The following is a 21,466-nucleotide window of genomic DNA, read 5'->3' as shown; positions in this document are numbered from 1 at the left end:
CTTTTGCATTCTTGATTCATTTTCTGAAATATGTTTGGAAATAAAACTGTATAGATTTATTCAGAATTATTCCATTTAGTGGAATATTTAGGATCTATGGCTAGATCTATATGACCCAAGGGATAGTTTATTATTGGTCAATTAGAAGGCAAACATTTAACGATTAATATGTCTGAAATACCATTCTGAGGTTCACTATTAGTTCAGGCTACAACAGGCATAACCTGTGCTGTAACTTTGAGTCTGCTCGTTGATCCAAGTGTGTCCTTCACATTTTTTTTTAACTTTGTCCACTTTTTTCTTCCTCCCCTCACGTTAAGCAGCTTCTGCTCTATCTCTCGTTGTAAACAATGAAACAAATGGACAGTGCAGTATTTGTCTGACCCTCAAGGTCACATATGGAATTCAGAGATTCAAAGCTAAAATGCAACATTAAGGTACAATAGGTTACCAGAGACTGAAAAGAACACAGATAATAACTGGCAAAATACTGTATCAAGAAATGTTAAAAATCATGATAATTTTTGTGTAGGTTTCCCCAACACTTTTTAAACTGGACTTTGGTTTCCTTAATTATACTTCTGATTTTTCTCTGTTCTTCTCTTGCTAGTCTAAATAATTTTTATCAGAGCCCCAAGGACAGGACCTAAAACAATTCTATTTGGTGTAATAGCTGGACACACGGTAGGTATTCCTGTTCTTTTTTTTTTTTTTTCCTCCCCTCTTATTCTTTTGGTATGAGAAACACATACCTTCCTTCAGAAACACTGATGTATTTCCAGCCTTTTCTCTTAATTTGATGCAACCTTACCAAGATTTTTATCAGCTTTTTCTCTGAGTGACAACGAATTAATGTTTCAAAGCAACAAATGACACAGCCTAAATAAAATCTTGCTACTGAAGGTTGCGGAGTCACCCACTCCGTTTTTACGGCAACGCTGGTTTGGAGCATTCTGCTCTTACATGCTGTCCTTTCTGAGGAAACGGTGATTTTTCCCCATCCTACTGTGAAGGATGGAATCTGGGGGGCAAAGGCATCCCTGCATTTCAAGAGTGCCCACCTAAACCACCAGAGGCTCAAGCTCGGTTTAACTGGCAATTCCACAAAGGGCTCACTGCGCTTTTCGAGTGATCGAAATCACCTGCTCAAGGTCGCACATCCAATTGTTACTGGATGCAATCAGCAAGGTCGGGTAGGGCTGCCGGGTCTGCGGCCCGCCAGCTCCCGGCGACTCAGCAGGCCCACCTGGTGCCCCGCAATCTGCGCAATCGCTGGGAGAACGCGCCCTCTCGCGACCGACTTCGCGCCGCAGCTGGGCCTGGCGCAAACGCCCCCCGGGCGGAGGCCGGCGGCTGCAGGGCCGGGGAACCGGAAGGAGGAGGCAGCGGCGGCCCGAGGCTGGGAGAGCGGGTGGGGGAGGGGCGCGCCTATATAAGCCCCGTGCGGGGTTGAGGGCGGGCCTAGGTGAGAGCGGCTAAGTCGGCTGGGCGTCCGGCGCCGCAGACGCCGCCTGCGAGGACTGGGAAGGGAGAGGGAGGAGACAGGAGGAGGAGACGCGAGTGCGGGGTGGCGCCGGTCCACCTCCGCAGCTCTCCTGGCTCCCGCCGGCTTTCGAAGGCGGGCCCGTGCTGCGGCAGCGGCGGCGGCAGCGGCCTCGGCGTCTTGCGGAGGTGAAGCCTGGCTGCCGCGGCCTGGGTCGGCGGCGCGGGGGCAGGTGGCCGGCCGGCGTGGGTGGGCAGGGTTGGGCGGCCGCCGCCGTGAGTGCAGGGGCGGCTTGGCATCCTCGGGGCGGGGCCCTGGAGGGCAGGTGGCCCGTGCGTCTTACTGCAGGTCGGCCTCCTAGAGGCACCTGCAGAAGTGGCCCCGGCCGTGTGCTTCGGCGTCCGGAGGACTGTGGGGAGGGCGGGGGTCGCTGCCTTCGGGGCTCCGAGGGCCCGCCGCGTAGAAGCGCCTCTCGCCCGGGCCCTGCAGGGGCTTGGGATCCGCGCCGGCTGCCTGGGGCCTGTTGTGCCCTTGCTTTGGGGATGCTCCTCAAGGGGAGTGGGGGGAATAGCGCCGATGCGCGGTGGTGGAGGGGGAGCTAGGGCCACGGTCGGGGCGGTGTAAGACTCGCCAGGATGAGCCCTTAAACCGGTTGGATGTGAGTGGTTATCGGTTAGTCTAAACAAAACTGAACACCAACTCGGGGCGGTCGCAGTTTCAGAGAGTACCTGGCTCCAAATGTCCAGTAGTGACGGACTTGCTTTATAGGCCCCAGAGCAATCAAAGGGAAGTTAGCATTCTTGTTCAAGAAGTTTCTCTTCACTTAGTGAATGAGAGCTCTAAAAGAATTGTGTGTGTGTTCGGGATTTTCTTTTAAAAGTCGTTGTTAGTGATTGGGGTCGGGGCTCGTGGTGAGGGATAATGTAGAGAGTTTCGAATGGCTGCCTTGTCCCGATGGGGAAGGCTTATTTTTTGTGTGTCATCACTTGACCATAGAAATTATTCAATATGTGGATTGCCCTCAGCTCTGAAGCCACTGATTGATTAGCGGCTCTTCCTCCCTATGTGGGAAATTGAATTTCTGGAAACGTCCCCCATATTGTAGATTTTTGCCTACGTAAAGGCGCCAGTGCGTGGCACTAATTGCCTTCAAGGTAGTGAAATGGAAGTGTGGTATTTAAAGCATCATTAGGTTTTGAGCTCACTTCTGTGGAAGAGAATTTTGAGGGCGTGGGTCTAGACTTTTCAGGGAATTTAAAGCCTCTAGTCGTAATTTACTTTTATACTTAACTTATTTTTTTTCTTCTCTCTTTCAGCCTCATCTGTTTCAATGGTGCAACTCTCTTCATCTCCTTTTGGTTACCAGTCACCTTCAGGCCATTCGGAGGAGGGAAAAGAGGGGAATATGAAGTCAGCCAGGCCCCAAGTGAACCACAGTCAGCATGGGGAAAGCCAGCGGGCCATGAGCCCCTTGCAGCCTGCTCTCAGTTCTGCTGCCTCTCCTTCCCAAGCATATGAGACATATATTGATAATGGACTCATATGCCTTAAACACAAAATCAGAAACATCGAGAAAAAGAAGGTAACTATTTTTTTTTTCTCCCAGCCCTGTATATGCACCATCTTAAATAAGGGTTAAGGAACTGGCATTTTTGCTTTCTATCAGGGCTCATAGGTATTCTTCCTAAAGATATTTTTCCTAAAGATTTAAGTAACCTTGAGATTTAGCTGGCTAAAATGTACAAGTGGGCTAAATATTGGCTGTATTAAACATTTTCTGTTTGATTTGTCAGAATGAATAAAAATATTCTTCATAGTAAAATTATTATACATGCTACTGTTGAAATACTTGAAGGGCTGGCTACTTTATGTCAGATTAATTCCTTGAGTGTAGTATTAATGTTTCTTTTCATAAATGAGTAGTAGTCTGAATTTTTTAGCTTGTTTTCCTTGTGACTTTCTGCAGCAGTTGATATTGCAGTATAGCTGCTGCAGTCTTTGGAAGCTTTAATGATGGTAGAGCCAGAAAATGTTTTAGCACTAATTTTTGTGTTGCTAGGCGATCGTTTAAGATTGGTAGGTGAAAGCATTGTAGAGAGCCTTGTGAAGATACTCAGGGTTATAATCAGCCTAACGTTACAGTAAATGCTGATGTAAAGATCCAAATCATTCTTCATTTCCTGAGTCATGTAGCCTGTGAAACGGTACTGCACGTAGCTTTGTTGTGTCATGATCCTCTTTTGCTTGTGATAGTAAGGTGAGTTAATAACTATCTGGACCTAGGAACTCTTAAATATTATTATGCCAAGACCTAGTTAAACCTTAGGAAAGTTGCTTTTAATGGAGGAAGGTGAAGAGATTTTTAAGAGTCCGGTTGACTCTTTTTTCCTTCCCCTTCTCCCCTCCCTCAGGACCCCTCCCCCCACTAACACACACACTAGGAAGGTAGTGAAGACGAGCCAGTTCCTAGTAGCTTCTCTGTAGCCCTAGCTCTCACCAGTTGTCTTTTGAATGCATGCAGTTGATCACAAGTGTGATAAGGTGAGTGTGCCTGGGTCAGCACAAATTCCCTGCCACTGTGGGAAATTAGTCAAAGCAGGATCTATTGATAGACTCACTAATGTCTTACCTCAGGTGGAGGAACTACATATATATGTATAATTATGCTCTTCAGCTTGACTATAATGCCTCTTTAATTTTGAATACCAATCTGGTCAGTACTTACACATTTGTTTCAAGCTTCTGGAAAAGCATTTTAAAGCTATCAAGCCAATATGGAAGGAGCCTAAACATTGCTTTTAGAATACCATAAAGGGTCATGTCATTATTATGTGGACAATAAATGCAATTAATTTGTCATCTGTTTACTTTATGAGAAATTTTATATGAAAAATAGCTTCAAGTCGAGGCTACTATAATTCTAGAAAAGAAGTATTTTACATTTCTGTACTTCTATTAGAAAGTTTCCTATTGAACAAATGCCTACATAATTCAACAGGTAACAGTTTCAGTGTGAGGTTAGAGTAGGACTTCTCAGCCTCAACACTATTAACATTTTGGGCTGGATAATTCTTGGTTGTGGGGGGCTGTCCTTTGCACTGTAGGATGTTCAGCAGCATCCCTGGCCTCTACCCACAAGACGCCAGTAGCACCTTCTTCCTCCCTCCCATCCCCCAAGTTGTGATAACCAAAAATATCTCCAGACATTGTCGTCTATCCTTGGGGGACAAAATTGTCCCTGATTGAGCACCACTGGGTTAGGAGCATATGATTGATTAAATCCCTGTGTGTCACGTAGTCTAATTATAGAGGCCATTAAGAGAAAAGGGTTTTATTACTGCTTAACTTTTGTAATTCCAGACTAATGTTGATTGTGGGTAATATTTTTTTGCCTGACTGGAACTCATCTACAATTGCTGCTTGCCTCGTAGTAAAATGTTATTCTTACAGATTGATAGCTAACTTCAAGAACTTTGTTTTCATAAGGAACAGTCTGGTATGTAGTTTGTTTCAGAATTTTATATCAGGTTGTAGTAGATACCAAGTTTCTCTTTTGTAGCTCAAACTGGAAGATTACAAGGATCGCCTGAAAAATGGAGAGCAACTTAATCCAGACCAGTTGGTAAGTGGTTTATGATCCTTTGGCCAGACCTACTGATTTTCTTTTCTTAGTAAAACTCTAGATGAGTTTGGGGGAGACCAAAGATTTGATAGGCTAAAAAAGAAGAGTGAGAATCCACTGGATTTTTCAAAAGACTTTGTCTTCACCTATTAGATCTCATAGCTTTGACTTAAAGAAGTATCTTTTGCACTAGTAGATGGTGTACAGATGGGGGTGTGTGTTGTCAAATAAGAGGGAAAATGTAGACTATCACTAAGAGTTGACGTATGGATTTAAATTAACCTTTCACTAGAGTGGACTAAAGGAGAAGAGCAGGGAATCATCTAGCTTTCTACTTTTCTAAACCTAACATCTCTCTGCTCTAAAATATAAAAGAATATTTACTATAGCTTGCCTTGGTTTTCTCTAGTTGCTTCCCCCTAATTCCTTTGATGGTTTCTCCCTGCTTTTCTATCCTGAATTGCCATGTTCCTTCTCAGGAGGCATGTTTATCTGATAGATAGATATTGGGCCTTTTTTTAAAAAAAATCTTACTATAAACATTTACTATTTACCACATTTAAAAATACTGTTTACCTTGCCCATGGTATACCTGGTAATTGCAAATTTTATCTAATGTGGTGAAGGAGAGTTTTTGCAATATGGAAAATTTAAAAAATGCTTTGTTGATGTTTGCCATTTTGACCTGATCACATCTCCTGGCTAAGATGGGGACAAAATTAATCTAAAACTTATGCGATCTAGCTTGTAGATCTATTGTCTTTTATCTTTTTTAACTAAAATTTTTGGTTGTGAATCATAGGTCCTGGTATTCAAGGGCTTTTCCCTTGCCATATTGGCCCTTCTTCACTGACCTCGAATTTTTGTGATGTAGTAAATTACAGTTTTGCTGAGGCACAGATTTGAATTGTCTGAGCTCCGAGAATGATGTGCTTAGATAGCTGGTGAAAGGACTTAGCTGGACATTCAGCGTTTCAACATGGCTTTGTTTTTAAGTAGTCATGGTATATTCAATAACTTTTAAAGTGATGAAACGTCCCTTTGTGTAAATACCCTTGGAGGAAATGTTCTGTTACAGTAGTGTTTTTGACTTTGGGGAAACATAGGGGATGGGAGTGGGGAGGTTGGTGGTTCTCATGATAGCTCTGTAAGAAATGTCGAGGATACGCTATATTTCAGAGCTCCAGCCAGGTGAACTTTAATCTCAGCATTTCATTACTTCCTTCACAACTACATGTTGCTTCTATAGTATTAACTTTGATTTCTTAAGTAATATCCTGACAAATGCCAAATTTATATTGCCGATAGATCAGTCCTCTGAACTCTGGATTCTTATGTCCAGTTGTCTTTGACATCTTTGACTTCATTCTGCTTCCCAGAACCTGTTCCTCCTTTAACCTTCACTATGTCAGTTAATGGCTTGATGAATTAGAAGGATGGAGTTGCCCAAAACCTTGGAGAATTTCTCATTTTTCTCCTCATACCTCATATCTAGCCCATCAGCAAGTCTGGTCAATTCTGCCTTCAAAATAAATCCAGAAACAGACCATTCTCATAAATTCTGCTTCTGCCTTCCTGTTCCACACCACATCACCTTTCATCTGCATTACTGTGACAGCTTCCTCACAGGTTTTTCTATTTCTGCTCTCTCTCCAAGTCTATTCTTAACATAGTAGCCTCAGTAATTCTTTTCAAATACAAGTCAGATGGTTATTCCTCTGCTCAAAAGTCCCTCCCTATTGGTTCCCATCATGGTGGCAAAATGTCCTATAAGGCCCTACGAAATATGCTCGCCACTTCCTTTTACATCTTTATTGCATTTCCTGCACTTCTCTCTCTTGCTGGCTTCATCCCAGCAACACTGGCCTTCTCGCTGGTCCTCAAACATCCCAGCCACACTTCTACTTCGGGGCTTTTGCATGTGCTGTTCTTACTGCCTGGGATGCTTTTTTCCCCCAGATGTCTAAATGGCTCCATTCCCAACCTCCTTCAGCTTTTTATTTGAAGGTCATCTTGGTAACATATGTCCTGACAATACCATACCTCCATTCCCCCATTCACATTCCTTTGCTCCTTTCCTTGCTTTAATTTTCTTAATAAAAGTGCTTCTCCAACAAACTGTAAAGTTTTATCTCTCCTTCCCTTACACTGTAAGTTCCATTAAAGTAGAGATTTTGTCTGTTCACTGTTGTTTTCCTAGTACTTAGAATGGTTTATAGCATATGGTAGGCATTTAAATATTTATTACATATAGATTTACTAAATATAAAATGATTGAATATTAGGTTTTTAGGTGTGATTGAGTATATAGTTAGTGGTACTTTTGAGAAATAACATCTCCTCATGCAGGGAATATATACTTAAGGTAGAAATTTAGAAAATGCAGATGAGTCAGAAGAAAAAAAATCTATAATCTGACCCCTCGGAGAACTGTTGTCAGTAGTATAGTACTTAATTTAAAAGCTCTAAGTTTAGTTTTTAAAGTTGGAAGTAATTCACATAGTTTAGAAATCAGGAAATATTAAAAAAGATACAGTTTTTCTTTCACCCTGTCCTTCCTCTGTTCAGTTCTCATCTTACAAAATAATGATTCTAATAGATTACTTTATATTTGTCCATAGTTTCTTTAAGCCTGTATACAGTTTGGCTTAATATAGATACTTTTGGAGCCTTTATTTTTGCTTCTTTTTTTTTTTCTTAGTGTACTTTATTTTTTGGGCAGCTTTAGATTCACAGTAAAATTGAGCTGACAGTAGAGAGAGTTCCTGTGTACCCCTTGACCCCACCACACATGCACAGCCTTCTTAGCTGTCAACGGTCCTTACCAGAGTGGTACATTTGTTACAATTGAATCTACATTGACACATCATCATCAAAGTCCATAGCTTACATTAGGGTTCAACTCATTCTCTGGGTTTTGACAAATACGTAATGGCATGTATCCACTGTTATAGTAACATACAGAATAGTTTCACTGCCCTAAACATCTGGGCTCTGGCTGTTCATCCTTTATTAATATGGTGTCAGTGTTTCCATAGTACTTTAAAGTTTGGTTGAAATGTTCTCAAACTATCAGCCTGGTTCTTTTTTGGGTGGGAGTGCTTTGAAAATATTCTCCATTTTTTCTTTGAAAATTGATCTGTTTAGATTTTTATTGTTTTTGGAGTCAACTTTTTAAAACCTTTCCTTGAAAATCACTAATATTTCATCCAGTTTAAAAAAATTATTTGCAAAGATTGGGACAAAGTAATTATTTATAAAAGCCTATTTCTGTATTACTTTGTTTATTTCTAACTGTGTGGTTGTATTTCCTCGTTTACTCAATTAATTAAGTTAGTGAGTATCTTAAAAAAATTCTTTCTTAAAGCCACCTTTATTTTTTCTCTCCTACGCCTTTTATCTTTTTGCTTTCCTTTGGTTTATTTGCTTCATTTTCTATCTTTAAGCTGAGTGCTTAATTTGTTTCCTCCCCCCCGCCCCAACCTATATGTATTTAAAGCTGTGACTATTACTTCAAGCACTGCTTTAGCTGATACTATAGATTTGATTTGATACTGTTTTTGGTATTATTGGCTAGAAATTTTGTAATTCAGTTTGTATTTCTTCTTTAACCCAACAGATATTTGTAATACTGTAAATAAAGCTTTCTGTGATCTGCGTGATTATATGTGCTTAGCTAATGTAACCTCTTTTGGCAGTAACTCTTAAGTACCTGTTGAGAATAAGCTATAGACTTCTAAGATTTCACTATTGCTAACATAAACTTAGATTTCTGCTTTAAAATAGTAAGAAAAGTGTCTTAATGAAGTTTTTTAGAGTCCCATTTGTAACTTTAATATCTATTTTGATTCAGGTCTGGATTTGAAACGGAGAAACGAGACTCAAGTGAGTGCTTGAGCAAAAGGCAAGGGTACTTGATGCTTTCAGCTGCTACACCTGTAGTCTAAGTCAGAGCTTTTGGGAGCTGGTACCAAGATAGTGGCAGAGGGGTTTGAATAAAGTAGTTGGATTTGAGAGGTAAAATCTACATAGCTTGGTACTGTGTAGGAATAGAGAGAAGAACCAAGAGTGGTTTCCAGGTTTCTGGCTTGAACAGTTGGGTGGATGGCAAAACCATTTATTGGGCTTGGAAACACTGGGAGAGAAGAATATTTTGGGAGGATGGGATAAAGAGCTCAATTTTGGACCATTGATTTTAATGTGACTGTGAAACATTAAAGGGTGAGATATCTAGTAAGTATTTATGAGAAGGTCTGGAGCATAGAGAAGTTTAGTCTACAGATCTATCACCTGTATGGCTGCTAATTGAAGCCATGAGAAAAGATGAGACTATCACGGGTGAGAGTGTAGAAAGCAGAAAAGAAGCATTAAGACAGAATGCTAAAGAAATCTGACATTTCATGTTTGGATAATAATGGCTAAAAATATTGATAGTGAACTTACTTTTGGGCCAGGCATCATTCTGAGTGATTTATAAACATGAAATCATTTAAATTGCACATCTCTGTGATGTAGGTCCTATTATCTTCATACGTGCTTAAAAACTGAGGTGAGAATAGTTAATGGAAAAATTGCCGGTAAATAAAAAGCTGGAGAAATGGGAAGTTAGTGTTATAAAAAAACAAGGGATCTTAGTAGAGCAGGAGGATGACTTTATGTTGAAGTCTTCTGAGAAGTTAACCGAAATGAGAGCTATACAAGATCCATAGGTTTAAAGGATGGGATTGACATGGCTGACTTTAGCCAGGACAGTTCTGGTGGAATGGTGGAAACAATCCGGGTTGATAAGGGCTGAGGAGGAAATGGAAACTGTGTAGGCATTTTTGATGCATGTCTGAGACTGGAAGGATGTGGTTGCCAGAACGGCACTTTTTATTTTTCTTATATAGGTTGGGGGAGACTTGAACTTGTTAAATGCTGGTTTCAGCATCAACAGAGAGGGAGAGGCTCAAGACATTAAAGAGGGAATCAGAGTAAGATCTCCCATGAAGGCAGAAATGAATAGGATCCAGGGCACAGGTGGAAGGACATCTCCTCCACTATATAAAGAAAGAGAGAAAGAAAGGATGGATCCACATTTGATGATGGGAAGTCGAGGTAGTTCCCATTTGATTTTGCTTTTCTTGAGTCAAAGTTAATACCATTTGGGAGTAGATATGAAGTGGTATTCCTTTTTAGTTTTACATCCCTTTGAGGACTGTGTAATATGGTTATGTTATCTGTGCATTCTTGGTTCTGTATTTGGAAGGCCTCTCTACCTGTTTTATTAAGAAATATGTAGTCCAAACAAAGTATTGCATGTAAGTTACAATGCATAATAAAGCAAGTGTCAGAACCCACTACTCAACCCAAATAGTATATTACCAACAACACTGAAGCTCCTTCACAGAGCTCTCTTTCCTGTAACCTGACCTTGAACTTTTTCCCCCTCATTCCCTTCCTTTTGTTTTGACAGAACTTATTTGTTGTTCTTAAATCTGTTAGGGTTGCTTTTTTGAAACTTATGATAAATGTTATACTGTATATTCTTCAGTTTATCTTTTTTGCTCATTATGTTCAGGATTTTTATATTGATGCAAGTAGCTATATTTCCTTTGCTTTTCTCTACTTAGTAGTAATCTGTAAATAGATGGATGTTTGAGTTGTTTATTTTTTGGCATTCTACTTTGATTGGTCTTATATGTGTTATTGAGATACAGGTGTAAGATTTCTTCAGGGTGTATACCTATCATTGGGTTGTAGGGTATACCCATAGTTAACTTCATAGTAAAAATGTTAAACAATTTTCCAAAATTATTGTACCAATTTATGCTAAGACAAGTAGTACACAGGAGTTCCTATTGTTCTGTACCTTTGTAAAGACATAGTACTATCAGATTATTTTAAAAACAGCTTTATTGAGGTATCATAAATATAACATTAACCCATTGTAAGTATACAATTCAATAATTTATAGTAAATTTGTAGAGTTATGCAGCTATCACAACAATTGTGTTTTAGAACATTTCTATAACCCTTTCAAGTTCTCTTTTGTGCCCTTATTTGCTTTCTATCTATAAATTTGGCTTTTCTGGATATTTCATATAAAATAAAGTCTTGCATCCGGCTTTTTTGACTTACCATTATGTTTTTGAGGTTCATCCATGTTATAGCATGTATCAGTAATTCATTTATTTTTATTGCTAACTAGAATTCCTTTGTATGGTTATAACACATTTTGCTTATCCATTTACCAGTTGCTGAATATTTGGATTGTTTTTATTTTGGGCTATAATGAATAATGTACTATATAAATTTACTTACAAGTCTTTAAGTGGGCATATGTTTTAATTTCTTTTGGGTAGATACCCAGAGTGGAATATTATATTATTTTAACCATGGAGGCTTTGTAATATGCCTTTGTCTGATTGGACAAGTTCCCCATCTTGTTCTGTTTCATAATGGCCCTTTGATGTAAAGTCCCATAAAAAAAAATAGATAACTAATGAGAACCTGCTGTATAGCACAGGGAATTCTACTTCACTGTACAGTAGAAACTAACACAACATTGGAAAACAACTATACCCCAATTAAAAAAAAAAAAACCTACCCCTTCTCTAATTATCAACTTTGTTCATCTGTGAAATCTCAAAGAAAAATTTCCCTCTTTAAATTTACAGGGAATTCCATGGAAGTCCAGTGGTTAGGACTCTGCACTTTCACTGCTGAGGGCTCGGGTTTAATCCCTGGTTGGGGAACTATGATCCCGCAAGCCGCACGTTGTGGCCAAAAAAAACCAAAAAAAATTTACAATATTTCTGTCACAATACTTAATTTGTCTGTTATAAGTAATTATTTACAAGTCTTTCCTACCATAGTATAAATTTCTTGAGGTTGCTTTCATCTGTGTGATTCTTACTCTGCTACTTGTGTAATATATTTGTGTAGTGAATGAATATTGACAGAGGAATCCTATTGGCTCAGTGCTCTTAAAACCCACAGGCCTCTCTGACCTTAGACTTTATAGATAGCTTTATTATTATTATTATTATTATTATTATTATTACGGTTCAGATTTCTAGCATAAACAATTGAATTTTTAAATTTAACTTTATGTAACTTCTATTAAATACTTTCTCCTTACTTTTTTTGAGTATGTATAGTAAATGGCTAGTTCCTAAAGTCTTAAATCTCCTCTGCTGTTATTAAGGAACTTATTTTGAGATATTTGTACTTAGAAGTTCACAGAATTGATTTTTTTTATCCTATTCGGTAGGAAGCAGTTGAGAAATATGAAGAAGTGCTGCATAACTTAGAATTTGCCAAGGAGCTTCAGAAAACCTTTTCTGGACTGAGCCAAGATGTGAGTATGTTTTCTTTGCTTTTCCTAAAACGAATTTAACCACTGATCTTGAAGAAAATATCAGTGTCTGATAATGGTGCTTGGTTATTGTTCATCTAATTCCTGCTTATGTTTTATTGGAGGAGGTGGGGTGGAGTATAGTTTCTGAAGAACTAGTGTTTTCAGATTTCTAGAGTCTCAACACAAATGTTATTTGAATATGAGGTATTGTGAATAAAGTGTTAGTTATCTAATGTGTATTATTTCACTCTGGAATTATGGTAATCATTGAGAAGGGGAATGAAAACTATTTTGACAGATACATTTATTAAAGACATTTTAGAATATAGGCTTGAAAATTTATATAGGCTTGTAAGTTTAGCATTATTGGTAGACTCTTCTTGAGAGCGTGGTAGTTATTACCAGGAAAATTTACGGTTCATCTTAAATTTAAATAGTGTTAAGTCTGGTCCCACTGCTTGTTTCAATTGCTCTGTGTTGGCAACTCAAACTTTTCTCTTCCACAGATTTAATCAGTAATTAATAGTCAAGTCTTAAGCATTCATTAATGAAGTATTCTTCATTGTTTTAGAATCTTAGTGTTAGATGGCCCTTTAAAGATCATGTTCTACCAGTTGAGGAAATAATTTGGTGAATTCATTTCTGAGATGGGGAGCATGCCTCATAGTCTTTTCCAGTTTTTGGATATTTTCTTGTTTGGCAAATTAAAATTCTCTTCTCCATTCCTGTGGCATCAAAAAAGAACAAATAAAAAAATAAAAACCCCAAAACATCATTCTGAAGCTGAAGACAGCTGCCATCTTAATCCTTGTAAAATATAGTTCTGAGTTGCTCTCTTCTGGATGTCTGACTTAATTAACTTTTAAAAGGTATTGTGAAACCTAAAATAGTGTAGTATAGAGATACTTTCTTCTGTTTTCTGGATAATTCTGTTAATGCAAGTCTATGATGATATTAGCTTTGTTATCCATAGCACACTTTAACTCGTGTTTACTTATTCATCACTTAATTATAATACTTTCTGTTAGTTTCACAGTTGTTAAATACTCCTAGGCTGTTTTAGATACAATACTTCTAAGTTATTTTTTTTCTTGTGTGATTGATTCCCCGCCCCCCCACCCCCCATATGTTAAGTTTAGTTAGTTTTGGTCCATTGTGCTAAAAAAAAGATCTTTTATATCTGCCTTCTGGTTGGAGGTTTGAAGTGTATTTTTATAATACTTAAAAATTTCCATTAACTCTCTTTTCTGAGTTACCCTATCAAATTTTCATTTTCCACTCAGGTGTTGTTTTTTCAATGTATGATGTTCTTTTTAGATTTAAATCTTTTTTTAAACACCATCCATGTGCCAGGCACCTATGGAGGTTCACTATTTTTTTTTTTTTAATAGATTTATTTATTTATTTATTTAATTTTTGGCTGCGTTGGGTCTTCGTTGCTGTGTGCGGGCTTTCTCTAGTTGTGGCGAGCGGGGGCTACTCATTGTGGCTTCTCTTGTGGCGGAGCATGGGCTCTAGGTGCCCGGGCTTCAGTAGTTGTGGCGTGTGGGCTATAGAGCAGAGGTTCAGTAGTTGTGGCGCACGGGCTTAGTTGCTCTGTGGCATGCGCGATCTTCCCGGACTGGTGCTCGAACCCGTGTCCCCTGCATTGGCAGGCAGATTCTTAACCACTGCACCACCAGGGAAGTCCAAGGTTCACTATTTTTATAGCGAAGTACCTTCCAGCCTAGGAATTTGGGGGCTTTTTTTTTTCTCGCTAAACTCTTTCTTTTGTCAGACCTCTTCTATGATAGCCTGTTTTGCAGTTTGTGTAACATCTTCTTCTTTCCCTTCAAACTAAAGTTGGAAGCCTTCAGCCCACCACATCTCTCTTTATCTTCATGATATGAGCTTTGTCCTTTGGGGATTTATCATTCTAAGTCATGGTTCAGAAAATAAATTTTATGGTTGGGTGCTATTGGTTGACAGCAGTTTACTTCATATCTTCTTCTTTCTAAATCAGTTTTCAACTGAAAGAAGAGAAGTAACCTGATTCCTTAGTTTCCACATAAATAAGAATAGGCTGCTGTCAGTGGTTTTCATGACATCTGATTATGACCTAGGAGACAGCATGTTTCTTGCTTGATACCTGATAGAATCAATAAATATTTGAGGTCCTGTCATGTGTCAGACTCTATGCTGGGTACTAGTGATATACTGGTGAACAACAGAGATATGGTCCCTGTCATCATGGAGCTGAAGCGTAAGGGGGATGCAGCTAAAGAAAAAGATAAGCATTTCATGTAATAGATACTTTGATAGGGGAAGTTCAGAGTGACCTGAGCCCTTAAGAACACCTAATCCAGCCCTGGGAGGTGGCCAAAGAGAGAGCTGAGGTAATCATGTGATATAGTCCTGAAGATGTCCTCAGCACCAATTGCCTTTTCTTATACCATCATGAATCTGTGTCCAAGGGAATCCCACTGTCTTGGAGAGCTAGAATTGCCACCTCTATCGTCTTTCCTCCTCTCAAGCAGAAGCTGAGTTTGGTAAGTGTTATTGGTGTAAGTCCATATTAAGGTCTTGGAAAAAGCTTTTCTGAGCCTTTGCCATCCTGAAGAAAATACCCTTGCCCACGTAACCCCCAACCAGTCCATTTCTCACTCTTAAAATTTTATCTTCAGCCATTGTCTCTTGTCCCTGGTAGTAGCACAAGTCATATTGATTAAGTTGCTTTCATACCCTGTAGAAAGGAATTAATAATGCCTAATGAATCTTTTTCCTGAGGTTTTTTTTTTTTTTTAACCCCCGTCTTGATTAGGATTTATGAACGTCTCTTAGAGTTTTAAATGTTGATGCTGAATCAAAGTACTTTAACTCATCTATAGGAAAAATCAAAAAGTTGTTTTGTTTTTTTTTTGTTATCTTGATTTTCATACCTTGGAAAATATCCAGTATGATGTAAACATTACAAACAGAAAAGCACCTATGGGGAGAAAAGACCTTTTGGGTTTCTCAGTGGAAATAGATGGTACTTTTTGTTATTGGTATTTTACAAATGAGAAGCCACTTTTGGGACCCACGTATTATATCAGACTTTAAGGTATTACAGTTGTAAGCTTTAGAGTAGACTCGGAGCTGCTCAGTGTACACACACACACACACACACACACACACTCATCTGAGGGAAAACTTATATTCCACTAATTTTCCATGTGTGTTTCCATGACAAACTATTATGAAAATCTCTCTCAATTTTGCTTAAAAAAACCCCTGTTTGCTGTGGCTGTTTTTTTGGCATTACATTTGTAAGACATTTTATTTCTGTTTGGTTTTCAATTCCTTATGCTTTAAGCAGTCTTCTTTGGTTGGTTGAAAATCAACCATTTTGAATACTCTTCCCCTGGAACATAAGATTTAAAAAAAAACCCAAACTAAACTGAAGCATTTTCTTAAAATATTTAGCCTAAAAAGGCTTGGTATACATAATATGGAAAAGTAAAACCTTGTGATTAATATGGACATTAATGATAGGTACTTTGCTTCTCATCATGGTGATAGTAGAGGTACTAGATTCAGCCTGGGGTTGAGAGTCACATATTTGGACTTCTTTAGCTTTGGTTAGCTGAGACAAACCAGCTAAGTACTCGGTGACTTCTTTAGCTCAAAAAGCAAGCAGGCGGTTAAATGACCTTGTCAGTTTCACAGTCAGTGTTATATATTTGAGATTTATCATCTGATCTCAACTCTTTGGGATTAGACTTTTGTAGACTAATGGATTGCTAGTATGGGTTGTGGAGAGTTGTCAGCCTTAATTAGCGTTTGTTTTAACAGCTGCTTAAAGCGCAGAAGAAAGCCCAGAGAAGGGAGCACATGCTAAAACTTGAGGCTGAGAAGAAGAAGCTTCGCACTATACTTCAAGTTCAGTATGTATTACAGAACTTGATGCAGGAACATGTACAGAAAGACTTCAAAGGGGGCTTGAATGGTGCAGTGTATTTGCCTTTAAAAGAACTTGACTACCTCATTAAATTTTCAAAATTGACCTGTCCTGAAAGAAATGAAAGTCTGAGGTAAGTTAATGAAAATATTTTCCTGAAACAGGACATATGACACTTTAGTCTAGCTTTTCAGCATGTATATATGTATATGTATGTGTGTATGTGTATATATATATATATATATTCAGCTTTGGAGACGTTGGCCTGCTCAGACTCTCACGAGGTTGATAGCCTGTCTAGTAAGAAAGTGAATTTGAATGATCTCATTAACCTGCTTATTTATTGTAACACTGATTTTTAAAATGTCTGATCAAGTTTTAACCTTACATAGGTATTAACCATAATACTAATTATGTATATTCTTAAAAATTTTTTTGTAATTATATCAGGCTGTTGTGTTACCTGAGAGTCTTTGCCTCCTTACTACTGCTGTACTTAAGTGGAGGTGAATAAAATTTAACTTGATTAGTATCACTAAACTGTCAAAGTAAGAATTATTTAGTGTTCTTTTTAGGCTGTGAGTAAATACTGAGAAACCAATCTGATAATTTAAAATATAAAACCAGCAAATTGAGGCAACCCAATTTTTTTCTCCTACAGTGTCTATTTACTGTTTTTGCTTAGATGGAGTGAATCAGCTAATGAGCAGAAGCTCTATGCTTTTGGTTTGTTAGATACAGGTTGTTTCAATGCTGTGTCTGTTAGCCATGCAAAAGCAGTTAGATTTCAACTGCTTTAGAAATTAGCCCTATCAGTGCAGGAAGAAACCTGATAAAACTCTTAATTACCTATATATAGCCATATATATATATTTATTCCCATCCCAATAGTCTATTCCATCATCATTACCTATTTGGATGCTTCCTTCTCTGGCTTCACTTTGGTAGATCTAAGGAATGTAGCTTACTTTAATATGTGAAATATAAGTGAAACAATTTGAAAAATGAGCTGCTCTCTTTAAAGACAAATGCGGCTCTTAATATTTCCATTCCACGGTTTTTTAAAATCTAGGACATACACTTGATAATGAAGGATACCACACTGATTGCTTTAAACTCTTTTTGGTCTATTCCTTGATAGCTGTATTTGGTAAAATCTTTATTTTAGTTTTAAGGAAAAATGCTTACATTTGAAATCCATAAATGGGTATTTAGTCATCTTTTATAAAATTTCAATTTTTCATTTCCAAAGAGTAAAAAACCACATAATTAACATTGAATGTCTTAATTGTTGATGGATTATATTGTATAAATTGTACTGCTCCGTATATAAATATATGTGCCTCTAAAGCCACTTTGTTCTGCTGCTGCTTTTCCTTGTCAGTGTTGAAGACCAGATGGAGCAGTCATCCTTGTACTTTTGGGACCTTTTGGAAGGTAGTGAGAAAGCAGTGGTAGGAACGACATGTGAGTTTTCTCTACTCTGGACTTATGCAGTAAATACTAAACTTTATGTCTAGGAGTTTAGTATGATATTGAGGGCCAAAACTGTGTCAGTCCATCAGAACTTACATGTCTGACAATACTAGATTCATTGGCAGAATGATATCTTTGTTTAGTTCTGTTAAAAGCAGCTGTTGTATAATTGTACTCACTAAAATGGAGCCTAGGGAGAGTTTTGAGGTGACGAGTCACTGTGATTTGGGAACAAGAGCTAGGGACTAGTGCTTGACCGTTTTGGGGTTCAGTTCTCTATTGTGAGTGGTAGTACCTGTTCTATTTACAAATCTTAAATCCACATATTGTTAATATCAAGGCTTATCTACCAGATCTGCTTAAGAAAATAAGAATGACTTGGCTACATAGTCTATTGAAACATTGTTGTCTATTGGTCTGGAAATGATCTGGAGAGAAAGAGTCCTTTTGGCTTCCTAGATAGGCTTTGGCCAAATGACCAAGTACAAATGTTTGGACGTGAAGTACACAGTTTTGTGTACTAGTTTAGGGTAATGAAGACTCATTGGAAGCTGGTAAACATTTTTGTTACTAGTGATTGCTTCCTTTTAAAAAATATTTAAGTATGAATAACTATCTCAATTTCTAAGTACTTTCAAGTTTAAACCACAGAAATTTATTGCTTGGCTAGAATGCAAAATGATACAAATACTTTGGAAACTAGTTTGTTAGTTTCTTATAAAATTAAGCATGCACTTACTATGTAACCAAGCTATTACACTTCTAGTACCCGAGAGAATTGAAAACATACATTCACATGAGTACTTGTACATGAATGTTCATACCAGCTTATTCATAATAGTCCCAAATTGAACACAGCCCGGATGTACACCAACTGATAATTAATAAACAAAATGTGATATATTCATGCAATGGAATCTACTCAGCAATGAAAAAAGGAATGAACTATTGATACTGCAACAGCATGTATGAATCTCAAAATAATTATGCTGAGTGAAAGAAGCCAGACAAAAAATGAGTACATATTGTATGATTCCATTTATATGAAATTCTAGAAAAGACATAACTAGAACGATAGTAGGTCAGTGGTTGCCAGGGAGTAGGGGGAGGAGATTGATTATAAAAGGGGCATAAGGGAACTTTCTGAGTTGTTTAAGATGTTCTGTATCATGGTTATGGTGGAAGTAACATGACTGTTAACATCTGTTAAAACTGTGCACTTAAAATGTGAATTTTGTAAATTATACCTCAAATTTGATTTAAAAAAAAAAAAAAAGGTCATCTGTGTCATAGTATTCCTGTGAAAGGAATAGTAGACCCAAATCAAGTATGAGAGCTCTGCTTAATCTGGGAATTATGTTTTTAGTGGATATTAAAAATAAAATAGACTTCAGACCTATTTATGGTGCAGTGACTTTAATAACATCATTTTAAGATTTTTCTTGATCATCAAATGGTGATGTGCTAGCAGTGAAATATAGCATAACTCAAGAGTAAAATCTTAATCATGGAATTTTATACTTTAAAAATTCTTTAGAGGTTGTCCAAAATAGGTTTTTCTGAAGTTTATGTTTGAGGAACTGTGTTGTTTATTTCTCTTAAAGCCTTAATTACTTGGGGAAGGTAGAATAATTGCTTTTTGTCATGTCTTGGGGGCAGATGGGAGAAATCACTTTTCTCCCAGCTCAGGGAATAGATGTGTGCTTTTATAACATACTAGATAGAGTCCTTGATTGGAGTCTCTGATTTTTAGCCATTTTTCAAATGGTGGAAATGGAGGCCCAGGAAAACTTAAGTGACTTGCTAAACTTTGGGATTCTGATTTTTAAAATTTATATTGCTTCAGCATGACGTAACGATGGACTGCATATTTCCTTTTCATGGTACAACCAGTTCTTTGAATACCCCCAGTGTAGACTGTTATAATGACATACTACAACTAGGATAAAACTATATAAGGATTTCTAGTCCAAATAATTTTCCATGAACTATTAGGCTATGTGATAACTAAGTCTTAATCACTCTTTCTTAGACAAACACATGAAAGATCTACTATCTAAATTGCTGAACTCAGGCTATTTTGAAAGTATCCCAGTTCCAAAAAATGCTAAGGAGAAAGAGGTATCACTGGAGGAAGAAATGCTAATAAAATCAGAGAAGAAAAAACAATTATCGAAGACTGAATCTGTCAAAGAGTCAGGTTTGTTGTGATCTCTGAAATTCTTTATAGTGGTTGCATTTTTAACACTTAACCAAAATGAGTCAAATCACTGTAAAATGATTATTTTATTTTCTACATGCATGGAAATCTTTACTTGCCCCAGGATAAGCCTAGGTTTAGGACACATCTCTAGGCTTTACTACCATGATTTGCAGAGTCAACCTTAATAGAAACATTAGGTTATACTTTGTTACAAGAGAGTACACTGTTAAAATGAGGCATTTATGGAATTTGAATTCTTTGTTAAACTATTAGGATCATTCCATTTAAAACCGTTGTTTAAAATGTGAGTTATAGTACATTCCAATACTGTAGTAGAACAAGAATGTAAATAATCTAAGGTTAACATATTGATTTAGGAAAAAAATTGCCAAAATCAGTAAAAGAAATAATGTTTTTCAATATTCCACTTTTCTTGAGGAAGAAATACTTTGAGTAAATGGCACCTTTGCTATTTATTGTTGAGGCTGGATTTATTTAAGAAATATTACGTCTAAGGAGGTAGTCCAAGCAGCCTTCTGGTAGCCACTAGCAAGATTCGAGTATTTCTTGTTTACCCCATGGCACCAGAGCTATAAATCCAACTTGAAAGAAGCTGTGTTTGTGGGTAAGAGGAGATAGTCCTATTTTCAATCAGAAATCAATTTTTAACTACAACCTGACTTCAGAAAAGTGTCTTATGTAAGCAGAGCTACTAGCTTCAACTAGCCTCAGACCACATGCTTTTGACCAGCACCCAATAGTGAGAATTACTCCTGCCATGAATACACTTAATTGCACTATCCTTTATCTGTTACTATTCTGAAATTTGTTGCTAGAATGAATTACAGTGTAATCAGTCTAAAAGCTTATAGTTTACCTAGTACTTATTTAATATTCCTTTTATCTTCTCAGAGTCTCTTGTGGAACTTGCACAGCCAGAGATACAACCACAAGAGGTAAGGTACCGAAAGGTAATTTGCAGTCAGTTGTGGTTTTTGAGACTTTTGTATAGTGTTGTGGTTAGGAGCTGAGGCTTTGGAGCTAGACTGCCTAAGCTTGAATCCCGGCTCTGCAGCTTATTAGCTTAATGACTTTGGGCAAGATATGTAGCTCAGCTGTGTCTGTTAGCCTCCTACCTAAAATGGGGATAATAACAATGCCTGCCTCATATGGTTATTGTGAGGTTTGAAGGAGTTAAATCTGAATTACTTACAATTTGGCCTGGCACGCAGAACGGCTCAAGTGTTAGCTGGTGTTGGTGGTGGTGGTTTTGGTCCCTGTATTGGAATTTGAAGATGGGTGGGATTTTGCTCTTTCCAGAATTTACTCATATTGGTAATAGAAGAGGACATTTGTCCTCTTTCTGAAGTGACATCGGAATTCATGGAAACCGAAAAGAATGGAAGAAGCAAAATCACAGT

At 37.8% G+C, this 21,466-nt stretch overlaps 1 protein-coding gene across 12 annotated transcripts in view; it reads left to right on the top strand.

The window, feature by feature from the left end:
* The first annotated feature begins 1,480 nt into the window (after positions 1 to 1,480).
* The window catches only part of CAPRIN2 (caprin family member 2), a 41,267-nt gene continuing 21,281 nt past the window's right edge, over positions 1,481 to 21,466 (top strand). For 5 of the 12 annotated variants that reach the window (XM_068562093.1, XM_068562092.1, XM_068562090.1 and 2 more), the window contains exons 1-8: positions 1,481 to 1,671; positions 2,800 to 3,065; positions 5,043 to 5,105; positions 12,361 to 12,447; positions 16,261 to 16,499; positions 17,751 to 17,833; positions 19,875 to 20,042; positions 20,958 to 21,001. In XM_068562093.1, coding sequence (XP_068418194.1) covers positions 2,814 to 3,065; positions 5,043 to 5,105; positions 12,361 to 12,447; positions 16,261 to 16,499; positions 17,751 to 17,833; positions 19,875 to 20,042; positions 20,958 to 21,001 — 936 coding nt within the window. In that variant the 5' untranslated portion in view covers positions 1,481 to 1,671; positions 2,800 to 2,813. Of the gene's footprint in view, positions 1,672 to 2,799; positions 3,066 to 5,042; positions 5,106 to 12,360; positions 12,448 to 14,900; positions 14,976 to 16,260; positions 16,500 to 17,750; positions 17,834 to 19,874; positions 20,043 to 20,957; positions 21,002 to 21,466 lie in introns of all 12 variants that reach the window. The other 7 variants (XM_068562088.1, XM_068562087.1, XM_068562095.1 and 4 more) reach the window with 3 other exon arrangements.

Source organism: Eschrichtius robustus, chromosome 13 (genome assembly GCF_028021215.1).
Source record: "Eschrichtius robustus isolate mEscRob2 chromosome 13, mEscRob2.pri, whole genome shotgun sequence".
In the NCBI taxonomy this organism is placed as follows: Eukaryota; Metazoa; Chordata; class Mammalia; order Artiodactyla; family Eschrichtiidae; genus Eschrichtius; species Eschrichtius robustus.
This window is presented reverse-complemented; position numbering and strand designations above follow the sequence as displayed.